The 21,643-nt window shown below is 42.3% G+C and overlaps 1 protein-coding gene across 7 annotated transcripts in view; it reads right to left on the bottom strand.

Moving 5' to 3' along the window:
• Positions 1 to 783: 783 nt before the first annotated feature.
• The window catches only part of AK9 (adenylate kinase 9), a 212,832-nt gene continuing 191,972 nt past the window's right edge, over positions 784 to 21,643 (bottom strand). For all 7 annotated transcript variants that reach the window (XM_045009542.1, XM_045009545.1, XM_045009543.1 and 4 more), the window contains 7 exons: positions 21,110 to 21,330; positions 16,570 to 16,766; positions 16,181 to 16,350; positions 13,985 to 14,083; positions 13,803 to 13,905; positions 12,438 to 12,552; positions 784 to 1,792 (listed from right to left, as the gene is read on the bottom strand). In XM_045009542.1, the coding sequence (XP_044865477.1) occupies positions 1,590 to 1,792; positions 12,438 to 12,552; positions 13,803 to 13,905; positions 13,985 to 14,083; positions 16,181 to 16,350; positions 16,570 to 16,766; positions 21,110 to 21,330 (1,108 nt within the window). In that variant the 3' untranslated portion in view covers positions 784 to 1,589. The remainder of the gene's footprint in view (positions 1,793 to 12,437; positions 12,553 to 13,802; positions 13,906 to 13,984; positions 14,084 to 16,180; positions 16,351 to 16,569; positions 16,767 to 21,109; positions 21,331 to 21,643) is intronic.

Here is a 21,643-nt window from a genome sequence, read left to right on the forward strand (position 1 = left end):
CCTCATCCTCCAGCCGCCCGGTTTGGGAGCAGCTTTCCTCGTGCTTGGCCTAGCGTCGGTCTTCGCTCACCTGGGCGCGCGGGTCCGGCTGAGGCAGCCCGGTCCGCAGGTCTCTGCCATGCAGCCTACATCGATCCTCGCCTTGTAACCATGTGTCACCGCTTCCCGACCCGCCGCCAGTGCAACACCACGGACCTTCTCTCTTTCTCTGCACCTGCTCAGCGCCCTGCCAGGCTAGTCCCACGGTTTAGAAAGCTCTTGCCTTATTTAAAACATTTTTTTAAAAATCAGCAAAATGTGGAAAGAAAATGCTTGAAAGGCACCGGCTAAGACACCAGCTTGGCTTTGAGAACTAACTAGGCTTTTTAAGTACCAGAGGGATAGCTGTGTTAGGCTGGAGCTGTAAAAAGCAACCGAGAGTCCTGGGGCACCTTATAGACTAACAGATGTATTGGAGCATGAACTTTTGTGGGTGAATACCCACTTCATCAGATGAATGTAATGGAAATTTCCAGAGGCAGGTATAAATATGCAGGCAAGAATCAGTCTAGACTGGAAATTTCCACTACATGCATCTGACGAAGTGAGTATTCACCCACAAAAGCTTATGCTCCAATACGTCTGTTAGTCTGTAAGGTGCCACAGGACTCTTTTAGGCTTTTAAAAAGTCCTTTCAAACAGAACGATACGGACCTGAGAGCGGATAGGTTCTGAGTGTTTTTCTGAGATAAAGATCTTTTGAGAATTTTTTTAATAGTTTAATTTTACATTCACATCCTCAAACTGTAAATTGTAAATATGGCTGTACAAACATAAAGAACTGGGTAGAAACAATACAAGGAACAGGCAATAACTAGTCTGTAGTCAGATGTCATGTCACCTGTAGGTACTTATTTCCAAAAGCATTCTGCTTGGATATGTTTAAAAACACTAGTATCTTGAAACATCTTGATTTTTGTTTATAGACCATTTTTCCAAAAAGGTTTTTTAAACATCCCTTTTCCCCTCAAAATGATTGGTTACATTGTTAATGATCAGAAATAGTGGTAAGTATAAAATCTAGAACAAGTTTAATCAATGTAGTCGTGTCTAACTATCTCTGACTGTACAATGGTGTGAAAGGAAATTTAAGCTTGTTTCACTGCATGTAATAAAAGTGCATTTATTGTACTAATAATGCTAACATACTGAGAGACAAGGAAATATCTGAAATGACAGTGAAAAACAAAATTGTAAAATTCAGTGAAGTGTTTCAGAATATTTAATAATTTTATTTCAGTGCTGATCAAAATATTCCCTACTTTTCAAGATTATAAACATTTCTAAAATATATTGTATATGAATATTAAACTACATAGTTGTTTTTACAGTAAACTACCTCAAATCTATGGCAGCCAATCATAACTAAATTCTACCTATCAGAGTCTTTTATCTATTCATAAAAGTATAATGTTCTTTGTTAACAGAATTATTTTTATGGCTAAGCCTTTATGACCAGTTGAAGTACAAAATAAGTATATTCACCAAGCTAATCAGAATTCAGTAGTTCAATGAAAATGCCCAATTATTTCATTATTGCACATTCCAAACTAACCAGAGGTTGGATCTACATCTTTAAGACACAAAAACATCTGTAATTTGTGATCAAAGTCAATAGGTCTATTTTGAGGTTCTTTGTATTTACGCGTCATTTTTGTACCCAAGTAGGGGATGAGGTCACAGTGATCTATGAACTGCTCCAGTTTCCTCTTGTACTTTTTTTGTACATATTCTGAGCTCCTGGGGTTGTAAGCTGCAAGAAATCAAGTATATTAAAATATACCATGTTCCATTTATTTTTTTAAATTTATATTGCAATCATTATGATATATGGAGTCATATTACAAATTAAAGACAAAGATCAAACCCACACCTTTCCACCTCAACTACTGATAACACTACCACAGGCTACATCCGGAGGCAACATGCCCAGATTTAAAAAAAAAAAAAAAAAGTTTGGGATGTGATTTGCAGAAGTGCAGAGCATTCATAACTTGAATTTAAATAGCCATGGGTGCTCAGCTTTTTGGTCTTTAATGGAAAAAAAAGCATATTAAAATACATCTTAAATAGCCAAGTGGAAACAAATTTCAGGGCCAAGGGCCTTACACCACAACCCCAACCCCACTTCTTCCATCCCACATTTTGGTATTCAACCATGGTGACAGAAAGCAAGAGTATTCTTGTTGAGTGTAATTGTAATACGGCATAGGGGAACTGGTGGTTTAAGACAGCCAAATCTCAGGCCAACCAGAGCTGCATAGATGATAATCGATATCTTGAATGGGGCCTAGAACTGGACTGGACAGCATGGGGAACTATGCTACATGCTATAACAATCTGTCTTACTTAAAAGTGTATGCAGCTGCCTGCAGCACTAGCTGAAGCCCTGAGTGATGTTTAAGTGTATTTGTAAACAGAGCACAATACATCAGTCAAGCTAGTGGGCATGAATAACTACGGTGAGGTAACCTAACCATTTCCTTTCCATGAGTGACATCTCTCCTAATCTGTGATTTATAGGCTGTGCCTTTTCTGCACAGTCATTGGAAGCAGTTCAGCACTGTTACTAGAGAACTGAGTGAGACCATACCTATTATTTCTGCCCACCAGAAGATTGCTTCCAAAGCCACAGAAACACTTAGATGTGATTTTAAAACAAAACCCTAACAACAGTCAAAACTGGTAGACAAACTAGATGTCATTTCAGTGTGGCCATGTGTTAGACAAACTCTACTTCTGTTTTTCCTATTTGGAAATCACCAGCGTCAGTGGATTGTTTCAGATGTTCTGAAAAGAAATGATCAGGTACCAAACTTCCATTCTGGAGCCCAGCATCTCCCACAATCTGTGACTGATGTGCACTAAAGCACAACAGTGAAATAGTAAAGCACAGGAATGAAGGAAAGAGACAGTGTAGGTAAAAGGGAGGGAGACAGAAATCCAAACTGCTTGAGAAAAAAGATCTAGAAAAATTTACAATGGGACCAACGCACAAAGCACATTCCTGCAAAGGATGTATTTTAAGAGGACAGGAGGCACACTTAATGTTAAAAGCATTGGTCAAGGATCGAGTGGCTACTCTATATATCTCCTCTGTAGTAGTGAAGGCTCTGTCCAGAAAACTGCTACAGAGTGTGTGGAATGAAGTTGAATCCCTGGAACTGTTTAACAGATGCTACAAAAGTGTTAACAATTCAGCACTTCATCCTCATGGCCAGGGAGAATTTGGAGGCCTATAAACTTTGGGAGAAAGTAAATGATCCTTGAGGCTCAGTCTGCGAATGAATCTGTACATTTGAGATCAATTTTCATGGCTCTTTACATGTCCAGATGGTGCCCTAAATTCTCCTTAGGTTGTTAATGGTTTGAACACAAAGATAGTACAATAATTTCATGAGACGTATGGAGAATGTTTTGATTAGAAAGCATTTGGGGATTAGGAAAACCACTTTGTTCTTGTAGAACGTATGAAATGGTACTTTCATTGACAGCACGGTGGGCTCTGAAATCTTTCTTGTTGAATTAATAGTCACAAGGAAACAGGTCTTGATAGAAAGATAAATATTAGAGCATGTCATAATAAAAATGGTTACAAACCTGTTCCTTAATTGTTGTTCTTCGAGATACGTTGCACATGTCCTTCCACTCTTGGTGTCCGTGTGTCCAGCTGTCAGAAACTTTTTCTCTCTGTGGTACTCGTTGGACAGCTTGAATTCCCCCAGCTGGCTCATGCTGCTGTGTTCAGGTATAAAGGGCAGAGCCCCCAGCCCCAGTTCCTTCTTGCCATAATTCCAATGTAGAGGGATAGAAGGGCAAGTCAGGGAATGAACATGTTCAGCACATCTTGAAGAACAACAGTTACAGTACAGGGTAATACTGTTTTTAATTCTTCAAGTGATTGCACATGTGCATTCCACTCTTGGTGACTCACAAGCCATAGAACAGGAGATAGGATTGGATTCTATTTCAAGAAAAATGGGAGAACAACTCATTCCACTCTAGCATCATCTGTGGTGTCTTGACCCACAGCATAGTGGGATGCAAATATGGACCAAGCACCAGATCACCAGAGAGCAGGTAGTCAACTATTCAAATGGGGGACCCATAAGTCTTGACAGTAACTAGGTTTAGATTCTACGGGGAATAGGATATTGCACTTGAGGGTATAATTTGACTATGCCCTTTAAAACATCATGGACATGTCACTGAAGAAACAGCAATTGTTCACCATAGGATGGAATGCTGAAATAGCAGCCAGATGTATCTTGATAGAACTAACTGCCAAACCTTGGTATTTAGGTATAAGTAGTAGTCCAGAATAAGTTGAACTGAATAACTGGATGATAATACCCCATATTGATGAGACCAGCTGGACAAATGCCTCCATTTAATCACTCTTGTCGAAGGCTTTCTACTATGTAGCATGATCTCTTGAATGCCTTTTGAGAAAGCCTGCTCCTTAGTGTCTAGCCTTAGAGCATCCTCGCAGTTAAATGAAAGGATTGTAGGCTCGGGTAAAGAAGGCAACCATGATCCTTGGAGATTAGGTCCAAGTCCAATGGAAGTGAAATTGGAGGTTTCACTGACAGCTCCAGGAGAGTGGAGAACCATTGGTGATGGGCCCATGCTGGGGCTATAAGTATGACTCTGGCCTGGTCCTGTCTTATTTTTAGCAATATCTGTGAATGAATTGGACTGGCAGAAAAGCATAGAGGAGTGTGCCTGACCACATCAGTAAAAAGGCTTCTGTCATGGAATCCAGACTGTGGCCCCACAGGGAGCAGAACTGCTGACATTTTCTGTTAGATTTTCTCGCAAATAGGTCTACTGGGGGAAAACCAAACTGCTGGAAAATGTGTATGGCCACATCTGAGCGAAGAGACTTCATGTGCTGACTTGTCAACAATCTGCTCAGGTGGTCTGATCAGTTGTTCTGTACGCCTGGCAGGTAAGATGCTTGTAGATCTACTGAGTTGGCAATCAGGGCCGGCTTTAGGAAGTGTGATGCTTGATTTGAATACCCGGCAGCGGTGCGGGTCTTCAGCGGCACTTCGGTGGCGGGTCCTTCACTCCAGGTCTTCTGCGGCACTGAAGGACCTGCTGCTGAAATGCCGCCGAAGACCTGAAGCGAGTGAAGGACCCACTGCCGAAGTGCCACCGAAGACCCAGACTGCCGCTGGGTGAATAAAAATTAAAAAGTTAGATGCTCTTCTTTAGGGTATGGGGCCCTCCTTGGCATGGGCGCGGGGCCCGATTCAGGGGAATTGGCCTAAAGCCGGCCCTGTTGGCAATACAAAGCTCCCAGAGTAGGGTTGCTCCTTGACAAAGTGGAGAAGAGTGGGCTCTCCACTGCTTGTTGAGGTAAAACATTGCTGCCATGTTGTCTGTGAGGAGTAACAGCCTGCTTCCCCTGATCTGAGATAGAAATACTTGGCATGCCAGACTGACAGCTTTCAGTTCTCTGACACTGATGTGTAAAGCTAAGTTCTCTGAGGACTATAGACCCTGCATCTGTAGAGAACTAAGCTGGGTCCTCCATCTCAGGTTCAAAGCTTCTGTCACTAGCATGAGAGTTGGTTGTGGGTAGGCAAATGGAACACCTACACACACATTAGCTGCATCTTTCTAGGAAGGCAAGGTCATGGGAGGGAACTCTTACCATGGAGTCCATGGTGGCTGGGTGAGTAATGAGGATGGCTTGGCAAGTAGACTGATGCCAGCTAGCCCTGCAGAATTCTGAGTTGCAATCTAGTTTGGTGAACCACATAGATGCAAGAGGTCATGTGAACCAGAAGCCTCAAACAGTTTTGTATTGTTGAGACCAGAAAAGGCTTCAATCCTATGACAGCTGATCAAATTGCCTGGAATTTGTAGTCTGGAAGAAAGGCCCTGGCTTGAGTTTAATCCAGCACAGCCCTGCATGCTTGAGTTGGAGGTGGGATTTAAAAGGCAGCCAGATAGCTCAATGGGTGCTGGCAGGCAAGGGAGAAGGACATGCTCTGGGAACTCCAGAGAAGGACATGACCTGATCCTGCACCCCGCCAGGGAATGGAGGGGAGGGAGCTGCAGCTCCCAGAGACTAGGAGTAAGGCAGGAAGTCTGGAAGGCAGCATGCCCCAGAGATGGATAGTGGCTGGCTAGGATGCAGAGGGAGGGATAAAGTAACCCAGGGGAGTTGACTTGAGGCTGGCACAAGATACCACAGGGTGGGCAAAGCTGAACCAGCTTCCCAGAGTCCTGGGTCGGAACCCAGTGGAGTGGGAGAGCCTGGGTTCCCCTACCCCACTCCAGAACTGAACCCATTAGGCAGGGCTGCTGCTCAGCAACTGATCCCAAGAACTGTACCCATTAGGTAGGGTTGCCACTTGTGGACTGCACCCACTAGACAAGGATGTCACTAGAGATGAACCCTTGAGTGTAATGGCTTCCCGGGGCCCTAACCACTAGGTGGGAGATGCTGCCACCTACCCACAAGCCCCTATAAACTCTGTTCTTTGGACTGGGGAGAGGAGAGATTTTTCTGTGTTGATTAACAGTCCCAAAGCATTGAATACTGAGCATTGACTGTTGACTCAGGGTAACACTTCTCTGCACTTGCTGTTTGGACTGGCCCTTGACAAGCCAGTTGTCTAGGCAGGGATAAACCTGTACTCCTGATCTTCGAAGGAATTCAGCTACAACTGCTATGACCTTTGTAAAGACCCTGGGAGCTGCTGTCAGACCAAAAGGTAGTACAGTGAACTAGTAATGGTTTTGATTTACCAGAAACCAGGGTTACTTCCTGTGAGCTTCATTGATTGCCAAATGGAAATAGGCATCTTAAGTCAATGGTGGCATACCAGTTTCCAGCATCCAAGGAAGGGATAATAGAAGCTAGGGTGACCATATGGAACTTTATCCTTTTTAAGAATTTGTTGAGATAATGCTTTTGGAATTAGGAATGTAGGAAATAAAACCCCTTCCCTCTGAGACCATATGGAACCTCATCTCTTGCTCCCAAAAGAAGGAATGATTGAACTTCCTGGACAAGGTATTTCTCGTGAGAGTGGTCCCTGAAGAAAGAGGGAGGGGTAGAAGCAAACTGGTGATTATATCCCACTTCCACAATGCACAAGACCCACTGGTCCAAAGTAATCCGGGACGAAGCATTGCGGAAGCAGGACAGATGGTTTGTGAAGGGGAGAGGCTTTGGGTCTGGAGAGATGGAGACTGATGTGCTGACTCCAACTGGCCCATCAAAATGGCTGCTTTGCAGTTTCAGGTGTCCTGAGGGGGCCCAGAACTAGGGCAGCAGGATGGGGAGGCCTATGCCTATAACTAAGGCTAAGATTTTGTCATGGTTATTTTTAGTAAAAGTCATGGACAGATCATGGGCAATAAACAAAAATTCACGGAAGCCGTGACCTGTCTGTGACTTTTGCTGCTGTGGCTCCATGGTTTCCCCCATCACCGTGGTGGCTGGGAGCTGTGGGGTTCCCCCACTACCCACGGCGGCTGGGAGCAGCAGGGTGACCATATTTCCCAAAGAGAACTGAGGGGCCAAGGGATGTGCTGGCCACCGCTTCCCGCAGCCCCCATTGGCCTGGAGCAGTGAACCGCAACCAGTGGGAGCTGCGATCGTCCGAACCTACAGACGCGGCAAGTAAACCCAGCCTGGCCCGCCAGGGGACTTACCCTGGTGGGCCGCATGCCAAAGGTTGCCAATCTCTGTCCTGGATAGTGCTCTGTACTTCACAGGGAAGATCAGAAGACCGTAGCCAGGATGATTTACTCATGGCCGCTGCAGAAGGCATGGTTCTAGCTGCCAAGTCTGCTGCGTCCAGCCCCGCCTGCAGTGATGTTCTCGTGACTAGTTTGCCCTCATTGACTAGGGAAGAGAACTCCTGTCTTGTGTTCTTTGGAAGTAGCTCTTTGAACTTTTCCATTGAGCCCCATTAATTAAAATCATACAGTCCCAGCAGAACCTGTTGGCTAGTGATACACAGCTGCAAACTCCCCTTTGAATATTTTTTTCTGCCAAATACATTCATCTTTTTAGTGTCCTTTGAGTTGGGGGTGGCAGTCTGATGCCCTTGACACACACTCTCTCATTAGCTGCTCTCATGACTGGTGGCAGAGAGTATAGAGGTATTCGAAACCTTGATAGGGCAAATCATGTTTTCTTTCTGCCCTTTTTGAGGTGGGAGTCAGTGAAGGAGCCAGCCACAGAGCCTTTATAGGCTCTATTATTAACTTGTTACTGCACAGCTACCTTAGAAGGAAACACCAATGATAAAAAGTCAACCAGGTGATGTGAAGATTCCCTGACCTCTTCAACCTGTACACACCTAAGTCTTCAGCCACTCTCTTTAGCAACTCCTGATAAACTTCAAAGTCATTAGGAGGAGGTGAAATTGTTTGAAATGGGGTGTATCTACCCCACACTGGCCCAGCTGGGACTGCTTGGCTGCGCTGCCCAGAAGGCAAGGGCAGCTGTAACAATGCTAGCTACTAGGCATTTGAGTCATCAACCCTCCACCCCCATTTTGCTTTCCCATGACATGGTACCTTGAGACAGGGGTGTATTCACCCTGCGACGCTGTTCCAGACAAAACAGCATCATCTGGCAAGGACGAAGAGGAAGCCAAGAGTGGGAGAGGTAGAATCTCCTCTGTAGGCTGTTGCTCTGGCACTGGAGCCTCTTCCTGATGCTCAGTACCAGGCCCGGTACCAAATGCTGCCTGATGCATAGACTCAGGCCTTCTAAATGAGAGCATTGAGTATACACAGTGTGGAGAAGAGCTGAATGTTGTGGGAAACCCCCATGGGCTCCAAAATGGCCACTGAAATGGGGCAGCGCTCCATTATCCTGGCCATATTCCCATGGGAGGTGCCATTGCTGGTAAGCAGGAAGAGAGGATCTGGGCAAAGACTGGCAGGTCCTGCTTCAGGGTTGAGACACGTGTGACACCACCCCTGAGTCTGACAAGGAGAATTCCCTTTCCTCTGACCATGGCAGAGCCTATCCTGTTGGTTTTGAAGACTGTGCTGTGCTGTGAGCCAGGTGATGGGCAGAGTGATGCCATCATAGCAGCCTTCCCCTGGGATGGCACTGAGAGACTGCTTATCTGGGAAGTGGGCAACTGTGGTACTGGTGTTAGAATCACTGGCAGCTTTGCTGGGGGACCAGACTCTTGTAAGGATAGGGACACAAGCACAGAGAGACAATTCAAGTTCCTTGCCACTGCAAACACCTCTGGAGTAGTTGGCACTGAGATGGTCTTTTGTTGTGGTGCTGAAGAAGTTGATGGTGCCTCTTCTGGCCTCAACAATGCCCCTTGTGGTGCTGGAACCGACTGTGCTGATTTAGGCAGACATTTGGAGGAGTTCTTACTCTGTTCAACTCCCTGACCATCTTACCAGACTTAGAGGCTGGAGATCTTCCCCTGGAAGCCTTGTACTTTTTCCTCAGTGCAGGCAAGGGAGAATGGTGCCGGGATTCTGCTAACACAGGAAGTGCACCTCTCACCGAAGCTGCAGCACTCAGCACTGGGTCAGACTGGGATGACTCTGACTGGGGGCTGAGCACCACTTCCATCAGCAGGAATTACAGCCTGGCCTTCCTATCCTTCTTCATCCTAGGCTTGAACTCTGGCACTCCAGTGTTCATGGGTGCCTCTCCCAAGCACGCTAGGAAGCTGTTGGGCAGGTTGTTAACTGGCATAGGCCTGGAGTAAAAAGCACTTGGTGACCAGGGCATACTTTGGTACCATGAATAGAAAGACCCCAAACGGGGAAATGACAAGTCCAAAAAAAATTGTTTTTTTAACACTAAGAACTAGACTAACAATATATATACGCACTATGTTACACAAAGGCTGAGAGAAGAATTGTTCCAGCATAGAACAGAGTTCCAACATAAATTGTGGGCAGTAAGAAGGAACTGAGGGGGACTAAGGAGGCTCTGCCCTTCATACCTTCACAGAGTGGCATGTGCCAGGAGGGAGAGCTCAAGCCACCAAATGGGTACCACAGAGGGAAAAAGTTTCCAATGCCCGTGTGCTGGGTGCACAGATACCAAGAGTGGAATGCACAGGTGCAATCACTCAAAGAACTGAAAAATGATGAAGCAAGAGTCTGTAAGACCAAATGCAGGTCCCACTCTGGGATGATAGTCACAGGGCTCTCCAAACTAGCGATAAGGCATCTAATGGCGCTTGAGGCTGATGGGTGGTTGATCAGGAATTCTGTTGTTCCAGCTCATTGCACACTCATGAGGGTCAAGACATGTCCTTGACTTCTCATTGGAACCACCACTACATCTTCCAAAAACAAAACAAAAAAACCCCCACCAAATTTGAGATGCAATTCTATCCAGTTTTGGAGATAACCATAGATAGATGTCTAGGATTCTGGGATTTCTAGGGTCAAGCTAGTTATCCATGCACAAGAAGAATTTTATCCAGGTGGCCAAGAAAGTTTTACAAGGTTGGCTCCCTGACTGGAACTAGTAAACTATTAATTAATCTATTAGAGATATTAGAGATAAGTATGTGAATAACCTGATAGAGAAGATAAACTTGCCGTTACCTAAAAAAACCAACCAAATCCATGTAAATCCAAATCCATGTTATTAAAAATAACAAAAGGCAGGGGAGAGCTGAACCACTGAACATATTACTCTATCACAGGCAAGACTTCTGGTGAGTGGAAGTAAAGGATGTGGTCTTGCCCAGAGTCCCCTAGCAACAGCACTGAACTGCCTCCTATATCTGCATAGAAAGCTCAGTCACAAACCAGGGAGATGTTAGACTCCTGAATACACTGGAGAGGAGAGCTTGCCCTCTCTGGGCTGGCTACAGATGACAAGTTCTTTAGGCCACCCTAGTCACCTGTGTATCCAGGAGCAGTGAAAAGTCAAATAATAAGCTGATATGAACAACTGAAACAAAATTTGCGCATACTCCCTAAGTGGCGAAAGCAGTCTTTCCACCTGTTAATTCCAAAAGATGTTTTATTCTATCAACAAGTATCACTTCAATCTTCTATGAACTGAGTTTAAGTCAGCTAACTTTCATTAAGATTGTATTTATCTATCTACTGGGAAAGTAAGGAGATCTTAAATAACGTAGGTTCAATAAGAATGAGATGCAGAACTGAAAATCATCAGCATACTGATAGTATAACAGCCCATAATTAAGGGTAAGATTTAGTCATGAGTATTTTTAGTAAAAGTCATGGACAGGTCATTGGAAATAAACAAAAATTAATGGCCCGTGACCTGTCCATGACTATTACTATAAATACCCCTGACTAAATCTTAGCTGCTCCTAGGGCCCTGGAGTGCTGCTGTTTGGGGCGGCGGGGGACCCTGGGGTTGACTGCCCCCCCCCGCTCTGAAGCCCCTGGGTACCGCTGCTCCGACAACCTCTGGGGTGGCCCCTGGGACTGCTGCTGCTCAGGCAGCCCCGGAGCCAGGTGCCTGAGGCCACCCGAGGAGTAGCTGGTGCAGCTGGCCCTGGGGACAGCTGCTTGGGTGACCCTGGGGTCAGCCACACTGGCTGCTGCAGCTGTGGAAGTCTTGAGAGGTCCTGGAAAGTCACGGAATCCATGATCTCTGTGACAGACTCACAGCCTTACCCATACATTTTGAAATTTTCCCCAGTGACCTCACAAACAAGCTAGCAGGTCAACAACACTTGACTTGGTAAAGGCTGCTAAAAGATCTAATTATATCATCATGTACATTTGACCTGTGTCCTTCCGTAGAAAGTTATTGATGCAGCTTCTTGTATCATAACTAGATCTAATTTAGTGGATCAGTACCTGAATCCATGCTGTGGAGCTGGCCTTAGAGCTATTAATGCTCCATGTGAATCTAAAATCTGTTTCAACTAAACCATTTTTAAAAGCAGTTAGATTCTGCACTGATATTTTGGTTGATTCTTTTCTGGAAATTGGTGTAGGTCAGATAAGTGTGTTAACTTGATCTTTCAGCATCCTTTATTACAGTGAATCCAACCAGTTTTAAAAATGGTTCAGGTTGCCCAAGACTGGCTCACACTACAGCTCCAGCTAGCTTTAAAAGCAATTTTTTTTTGTGTTATGTTTTAAAACTAGTTAATTTGGGGAGAGGGGGAGGGAATTTCCCTAGTACAGTGATAAAGTAACATTAGAGTCACACAATATTTTTGGGGGGTCTATTAATACCTCTTTCACCTTAGTGCCCTATATATTTGCCAAAAACGTGTTTATATGTACTATGCTATGTATAGTATTTATTTTTTAAAGAATCAGACTTCAGAAGAATGGGGCAATCAGATGAGTCAGTGATTGCATTTTTATCTAAAAATTATATAAAAGAATTCATTCCACTTATTCAATTAATGGTATTACTATAGCACATTTTACCATACCTTTTAAATGATAGGCCACAAACAGCAGAGCAGTTTTTTTTACACTTAAGAATGGAAACTTTGGCTTTAAACAGCCCACTTCATTCATAGCTTTTATTAGAGAAGTTGCTATCCCCTGAAGAAATAGAAATTGTTTTAAGAAGGCCATGTAGCAAGGACTTGAACACAGTATACCAAAAATACATTAAAAGCCTGATCCTGCTGTCACTTAAGTCTATCTGTATACGTTTTGATATTCCATGGTGTCCGAGCATCTAAATAAATGGGAGTTCTGTTACTGACTTCAACAGGAGTAAATAGTTATCTTTTCCATCCATATGTTATAGAAAAGAAAATGCCTGTTTAATATTTATTTTAATAACACTTTCCCATGGCAAGTTGCCATACTGTTAGCAACGCCATGTAAGTTTTATGTGAGAGTGTGCGCAAACATATGTATATGAACATGTATGGCCAGACCTGCCAGTGCAGTGTAGCTACTCCATACTATACTGTACTATCATCATACTCAGCTCATGAACCCAGTTTAACTTTCAGAGGATCACCCCAGAGCATTCTTATGTAACATACTCTCCTTGTTGCCAACACAGCATGGAAAAGAAGGCAAGCTTCTGGGAGCAAGATCTATGTTTTTGTTATGCGTTTGTACAAAACAGCACTACGCTATGATTAAGACCCCTAAGTGCAACTGCAATAAAAACGAAACAACAACAAACAGGAATGCCCTATACCATGCCTGTCCTCTATATCCTTGGTCCTCCATCATCATTAAAGGCTGGCTTAAGTTACAGCCGCTCTCTATGCACAAAGCAGCACCAATATTAGAGCAGTACAAAGGTCAGATTTATACCACCTGCACATCCCACCTACAATGGATTAGTGGATGCAAAGATGGATTAGGGGGCAGATGATATGGTCAGAGGCCTGTGACAAATTGAATGGGCATGGATATTAGCTCCATATGTATTTTACACAACACTATGCAAGTAGTAGTATAACTCTGTGATAAATTAGAGAGCCATAAGATAAATGGAGGAACCTTGGGATAAATTTTATTACATTATTCTGCAGTTTATCATGTATCTTTGATGGCCTCAGCTGGATTCTGCTCATTAATTAATCTTCCCCAGGACTGCTTTAAGATTACAAATCTCCGAATAGCTTTAAACAGCTGCCATTTTTTAAACTACCAGTAGTATACTCCCTTAACTGTAAGAACATGTATTACCATGATCTTTATCGAATTTCTATTAATAAAATCAAGATTAATAATACATTTTAAAATAAAAAGCAAAAATCAGAAGACACAGTATAATCCTATATTGTAGCTTAAATTTAATTTAAATTAAAGAAGCAAAAACTAGCCTGTTCAAGATATCCAGTCAGGGGAAGAGCAGTAAGTAGAACTGGTTCCTTTATTGGAGGGAGTTTATGTGGAAGCTTCTGATTCCAGTACCTTTCTGGTAACCTAAGACACAGAAATTAAGTGCTTTCAAGACAGAAAATGTGAAATGATTAAAAGTTAAAATAAAAGTTAATAAATTTACCTCATAAACTTCTGGAGTTTTTCTTCACTTTCAAAAATATATAGTTTATCTCGATATTCCACAGCATACTCAATGGTGCCAGGTACCAAGGCTTCGTATCTCAAAAGACAGAATAAGAAACAAGTATATATCTACAAGGAATATGAAGCATCATTTGTGCTATATAAATACATTAAAAATTAGGACTGTTCTGATCTAATAGCTCTACTAATTACAAAAACAACTGGGTATGATAGTTCATGCTCCCACCACGTGACTGACAGAGCTACTCATGGCTCACAATTTGAATCGGATACATTGCCTCAATAAGGAACATGGGCCCTACTCTAGACTTGCCTGTAAACAGCCTCCAACAGGGACTATTTCTTTGGATGAGTATCTCTGAAGCTGAGAAGAGGTGGTCTAGAGCTAGTTATGTTGGCTCTATCCCAACCATGTCCCCACAATAAGTGAATGCCCAGCTACCTTTTTAGGAGAGCTTTGTGGTCTTACTGTGTGATACTGGTGGCTCAATTTGTATCTTCTTAGAATGCCTGGGATTTGGGTGCCATTTTGAATAATTAACAACTTGAAAACCTAAAGTAAATCTTGGTTGAAACCATTCAAACCATGCAAGTTTCGTCATAATCAAAAATAAGGCTACAGAGATCCTCTCCTCACAGGACCTACTGCCCTCCAAAAGGCTCAAGCTCACCCTTATTTTTAGCCATCTTTAGAGAAGGTAGGGGAGGGAGTCCTATGTGATCTATTATTAAGGTTAAGTTTCTGTCATGGTTATTTTTAATAAAAGTCAGGGATAGGTCACTGGCAATAACCAAAAATTCACAGAAGACCTGTTCCTGACTTTTACTAGAAATAGCTGTGACAAAATGGGGAAGAGGGGGTCCAGCACCCACTATTGCTTCGGCTCTTGGGTTCCCTAGGTGCCCTTGGTGGCTCAAAGATCCATGGTCCCCCTGCCACTCTGGTGGCTGAGAGTGCTGAGGTTCCCACTGCCACCCGCAGCAGCTGGGATCTGTGAGGGCCCCACATGGTGGCTGGGAGCTGGGGGTGCCCTGTCCCCCACGGTATCTAGGAGCTCCAGGGTCCTCCCCCCCCCCACAGTGGCTGAGAGCTCTGGGGTGCCCCCACCACCTGCAGTGGCTGGGAGCTGTAGCCCTGCACCTCCCCCCACCACCCCCACAATGGCTGGGAGCTGCAGTGGGCCCCGCTGCCTGTGGCAGCTGAGAGCTCCAGGACCCCGCTGCTGGCTGTCAGCTCCAGCCCCACCACCCCAGGGTTGAAGCGGAAAATGTCAGAGGACGCTGGAAGTCACAGATTCCGTGAGCTCCATGACATAATCTTAGCCTTATCTATCATGTATTAAGTGACAATAATAAGCTTGGCACTGTACAAGATACAAAAGAAGATACAGTCCCAGCCTCAAAGAGCTTACAGTATAAGAACCTCCCCCAATCTATCTCCCAAGGTCTTCAAGAGGTAGCCATCTGGTCAACTCTCTTCCCTACTTGTTTCAGAGGGCCTGCTAGTAGGTCTGCTCCTTAGCTCCAGGAAAGATCTTTGCAGGAATAACAAACCTGTTTGCTCTCCACCTGCTGGCCTCATTCTGCTCATTAGAAATACTTCAGACCACACCCATGTTAACAGAATTTCAAATTAGTAGGATATCTTTCAGCATCAGAATGAGGGCTAATATGGCATCAACAGCAGCTAAAGCAGCATAGTTTTTAACTACCACTACTGTAGAAAGCAAAAGGACCAGTCATGTCACCAGTCCCTAAAACACACTTATAGATCTTGTGGAGGGGAGAGATGGCCTACTGGCTGCCCATTCACCCACCACAGAAGAAAAAGATTGGAGCAGTCTCATAGGCAGCCCTTTGAAAATATCAGAAGGAATGAAGGATGGAAGGCTACTGGACCCCACTAGACAGTAGCAAAAAACAGGAGTAGGAACTCTGGGTTTTTGGGGAACACAAATCTATGCTGGTTTAGCCTGCTTTAGGTTTTGTGCAATCTCTTCAATGTTTCAGGTTCATAATGAAGACCGAAGCCAGTGGGTTTCAAAAGTTTATTTTACAAAAGTTTTGCAATGTAAAGAGTTGTAATTGTTGTTCCTGTTGAAAAGAGAAAAGCAGTACTTTGTCAGGGTACTTTTTAAAAAAAATAAATATTCTGGGAAATGTAAGGGTTTACCTTTGTTTTCCATCTAGGTAAGTGACTGGACAGTATCCTTGCATTTCAGCCTTTTTAGGGAATAAGGCCTTCACATCTGCCATTGTCAGTTTCTTTGGTAGCATATCTGGTGAGGGAAGAGGATGAGGTGCTAATGGTGGCACATACAACTCTGGTGCATTCAAGAATTTCTGTAGTAAGAGAAAATAAACTTTTGTATTACGAAAGAAACATAGCATTATATAAACATTATACAAGCTACACAAGATGTGGCTTATTGCATTCTGGCTCTGATGCTCTTTCTTGCTGCTACTTCCCTACCTTTCACAGGTGCAGTACCTGCTCCTAGGAAAGCTACCCTTCATCCTATTCCAACCTTGCTGAGGCCATTGAACCCCTTGGATACTCACATTCAATTCCACCTGCGAAGCCATTTTGTAATAGTGTCCTCGAAACTCTGCTGCAGACTGCAATGATGAGGTTACAGAGCAGTCAACCAGTTCACCCTTTTTTGCGAGGCTGACAGGACAGTATTGTCCAAACTCTCCCAGGCGAGACTGCAGCTCTTGGGGTGTGATACATAAATCAGCAATACTGGCTGCTTTTCCTGCCGATAATGGAATAAAATGTTATTTTGTAACTTTTAAACATTTTTCATATGCAGTACAAAATGTTGCAGTTTTTGAGGATTATATTCATTGTGGAAATGTAACGCTTATACTCAATGATGAGAATCACAAACTGGCAATCTTTATAAATAATTTGATTATTAAAGTAACTAGGTTGCAAAATATTTTATTAATTTATGTTGGTAATCTTTTCTTTAGCAATTACTTAAGAAATACAATAGCTAATGTTGCAAGAGCCTACTCATGATTAATTTATTAGTCAGATTTCTTTGAGGTAGTTTAGCATTACAGGTGTACTGTTTCATTCCTCTGATGCAAAGGAACATTTCAATTGTTATTTGATTTCTTGACATGGATGAGAATGAGTTTAAATTAGAATGTGATTAAAAACTCTCATTTATTCACCCCAGTCTTACAAACTTGAGGGTCTAGCTAACAGAGTTATTCAAGATCTTTTGGCATAAAATATCTAAGAAAATCCAATTTATATTTTAAAAGCCTTGACGTTCAAATTCTAGATTAAAGAGGAATTAAATATTATTTGAGTTATAACTGAAGTTTAGAAGATTGAAGTTTGAGTGCCAATATGAGGGCTGTAACAGGAGAAGCACAAGGAGGGTGTAAAATAAAGCAGCATGTCTTTCCTCCACAAGCATTCTAACTTGCATTGCACCATCCTCAAGGATAGCTGTGGCCAAACTCAACCCTGGTGTAAGATAACTCAACAATTAAAATGTGTCAGTTTATGCCAGGACTGTATTTGATCCCCAAAGAATAGCAATTTGTTCCCCACAGAACAACAAACCAATTTAAGTAACATTTGTTATGTACTCATACTAATACCATATTATGTTAGTTCGCCACTTACACCCCTCACCCCAGTTACATTTGGAAGAAGAGAAAATATCTGCCTCTGCTTTTGTGTTCCTGGATCTCAGGCACCAGCTCTTATCCTCCTATTGCTAGCAGATTTGTCTAAATGGGATTGTCTCCTCAGAGAGGCCAGGGATTTATTTATTCATGTATTTAAACTTAATAAAAATGTGAAGATTCTATATGGATGCTTTGTATGCATGCAGTCTTTAAAAACTATAATAGAATCAGTGTACTCACTACACTCCCAAATAGTAAGCACTCCCATTCACCCCACCCATCCACTCAGGCTTCTTCCATGAAGAAGCCAGGGAGTGGAGGCAGGACTTGCAGAGACACTTTGTTATCAAATTCCATCCTCTGGCAAAACATATCTTGCAAGATGCTTCTGTACTTCACAGTAGCAGAATCTGTAATGCCTTCACAGAGTGGCAGATAGCAACAGAATCCTTACTAGGAGAAGAGGAATCAACGTATGGATCCTGAGGAATCTGTGATATCTAACTCACAGAGAACTGCTAAGGAGCCAAGGACCAAGTAAAGCTTCTGTTTCCTGCCTTCCTATGCTTGCTTCCTTGCTTTCCAACCTCACCAACTCCTCCCCTCCCCGCAAAAAAACTAAAAAGAAAGAAATTCCCAGAAAAACAAAAATTTTGTTAAGGTTGAGTGTACACTCGGTAAAAAAACAAAACCTTAGTGAGACATGGTAGGTGATGTACTATCTTTTATTGGATCAGCGTCTGTTGGTGAAAGACAAACTTTCAAGCTACACAGCTCTTCTTCAGGATGTCTGTGTAGCTTTGTGTTGCTCGAAAGCATGTCTCTTTCACAAATACAAGTCAGTCCAATGAAAGATATTGCCTCACTCACTTTGTCTCTCTAATATCCTTGGACCAACATGGGTACAACAACACTGCAAAGAACAAACCTTGTAAGATTAACCTTAATTCTGAATTTTCTGTGTTTATAAATGTATTTTTATTTATACTAGTTTATAAAACAAAGCATCAGTCGTAGGCTGAGCATCCTTAATAAGTATTTCAAATATATAAGTAGAATAAAAGGTCTCTTCTAGTGCCTCCCACTAGACAATACTCTGGCAATCACAAAAATATAAACAAAACTTCAACCCCCAAACAGATTCTACTGCACTACCTAACAACCTAAGAGGAAATTTTTGAGGATTTGGGAAGGAAATAAGCCCTTCAGCAAATCCTGAAGGTCAGCAAACTCAGGCTACTTTGTACCAAGGGGTGAAGGGTGAGGAAGCAAATTCCAAAAGGTGCTAAGGAGTCCTACTGGAGAACATCTTAATCGCAACTCCCTTTCATATCAACTGGGCTCCAGCTCAACCAACTCTGCTGACTTCAGCTGTGATAATATGTCACAAGGCGAGACAGGTGGTCTCTGAAGGCTTGTCTACACAAACTTTTAGTTTGTGGTAAGGTGAGGACAAGTCCTTAGACCTCGTCTACACTGGAAAAATGCATCATAGGGCTTGTCTACACAGAGAAGATGCACCAGTTTAACTTAACTGGTTTAAGAACTGATTTATTTAAATTTTTTGGACATACTTATAACAGTTTAAAACCAGTAATAGCAGTTTAGCTTGCATTAGTAAATTTAAAGGTGCAAACTAAACAGATATAATTCAGGTTTAAATTGATTTTAGAATATCCACACATTAAATTGCATTGGTTTAAGGAGGGACACCTGGAACATGAGTTTGCATCCTTGACCATCTTGGCTAATAGCCATTGATGGATCACGAACTTGCCTAATTCTTTTCTGAACCCAGTTATACTTCACAACATCCACTGAGAGTTCCACAGGCTGACTGTGCGATGTGAGAAGAAGCACATCCTTCTGTTTTTTTTAAACCTGCCGCCTATTAATTTCATGACCCCTATTTCTTGTGTTATGTGAAGGGATAAATAACACTTCCCTATTCATTTTCTCCATACTATTCATGATTTTATAGATCTCTACCATATCCTCCTTTAGTCTCTTCTTTTTGAAACTGAACAGTCCCAGGCTTTTTAATCTCCCCTCATATGGAAACTGTTCCATATTCCTAACTAATCATTTTTGTTGCCCTCCTCTTTACCTGTTCCAACTCTAGTAAATCTTTTTTTTGAGATGGGATGACTAGAATCGCATGTATTTAAATAGTGGCATTATGATATTTTCTGTTTTATTATCAATCTCCTTTCCTAATGGTTCCTAATATTCTGTTAGCTTTTTTGACTGCTGCTGCAGTCAGCAGATATTTTCAGAGAATTATCTATGGTGACTCCAAGATCTCTTTTTTGAGCTAATTTAGACCCCATCATTTTATATGTATAGTTGGGATGATTTTTTCCAATGTGCATTATTTTGCACTTATTAACATTGAATTTCATCTGCCATTTTGTTGCCCAGTCACCTAGTTTTGTAAGATCCCTTTGTAACTCTTCACAATCAGCTTTGGACTTAACGATCTTGAGTATCGTCTGCAAACGTTGCCACCTCACTGTTTACCCCCTTTTCCAGATCATTTACGATTATGTTGTATAGCACAAGTCCCAATATAGATCTTTGGGTGACCTTGCAATTTAGCTCTTTCCATTGTGAAAACTAACCATTTATTCCTACCCTTTGTTTCCGATCTCTTAACCAGTTACTGATCCACGGGAGGCTATTTCCTCTTACTCCATGACTGCTTACCTCGTCCCCTAGAGCGCTTTAACATAGTGCTGTGTGTGTTAAAGCGCACTAGGGAACTTATAGTGTGCACCAGCAGGATCTACATGGGCCAATTAATGCGTAACTCATTAGTAGGCTTTAGAAATCACACCCCTGTAGACTGCATTACTTCACCATGTAGACAAGCTCTTTGTTAACATAATGTAAAATGGTGTAGACAAGAGACTCATGTTCAAAACCCAATAGCATTAACCATGACCAACTAACATGTTCAGCTTCTATCTAGAATATTAGAGTTGAAAGGGACCTGAGGAGATCATCTAGTCCAACCCCCTGCTCAAAGCAGGACCAATCCCCAACTAAATCCCCAAATAGCCCCCTCAAGGATTGAACTCACAACCCTGGGTTTAGCAGGCCAATGCTCAAACCGCTGAGCTATCCCTCCCCACATGCAACTATACAAGTTGTGTTTTGCATCATATTAGATAACATTTATTCATTTCTGACATGATGCATTTTCCCAGTGTAGTCAAGATATAAAAAAATCTAATAAGTACTATTTTCTTGTAAGACTTTTATTACTAGTAAGTAACTGAAATGTGCTCTGAAACTTAAATCCAGCTTAAAATGTTTTTGCCTGGGCTTTATTGCTTTGGATAATTTGAAGCAAATTAAAATTGAATCTAAATGTGACACAATGCATTCCTTAAATTACAATTACAAAGCAGCAAGCACTATTTTAAAACAGCAATTTTTCTTTTACCTTCTCTTATTCTTTCCAAATATGTCTGGATCTGTTTAATGATCACCTGAACTTCCTCAAATATTTTGTTCCAGACCCACCACTTGCTGTGGAATGCATCAACCACACACCAGTTCTGATGTTCCTTCTCGTAGTACGTCCTAATAGCATCAATTTGCTTTTTATAGCAGGAGTTCTGAATAGCTAGAATCTGTGAGCTGTCATGTATAGGGTACGGTGGACTGAAGAAAATAAAAAATAGCAATGATTTAAGAAACAGCATTGACATAAGAAGAATAAAAAACATACAAAATATATATTTTCCCTGATGATGATTATCTGATAGAATGTCAAAATTTATACATTAGAGTTCACTATCAATATTTTTTAAATTACGCTTATTGAAACTATAGAGCACTGTTGAGGAAATACAGCTCTGTTATCAAGAATCGTATTGTCATTAATACAGAAAAAATTGTCTTTCGTTCTTATCATTACACAATTCTGAGGAATCAAGTGGGTGTCCAGAAAACAAGCAAAATTCAGAACGTTACA

Source organism: Mauremys mutica, chromosome 3 (genome assembly GCF_020497125.1).
Source record: "Mauremys mutica isolate MM-2020 ecotype Southern chromosome 3, ASM2049712v1, whole genome shotgun sequence".
In the NCBI taxonomy this organism is placed as follows: domain Eukaryota; kingdom Metazoa; phylum Chordata; order Testudines; family Geoemydidae; genus Mauremys; species Mauremys mutica.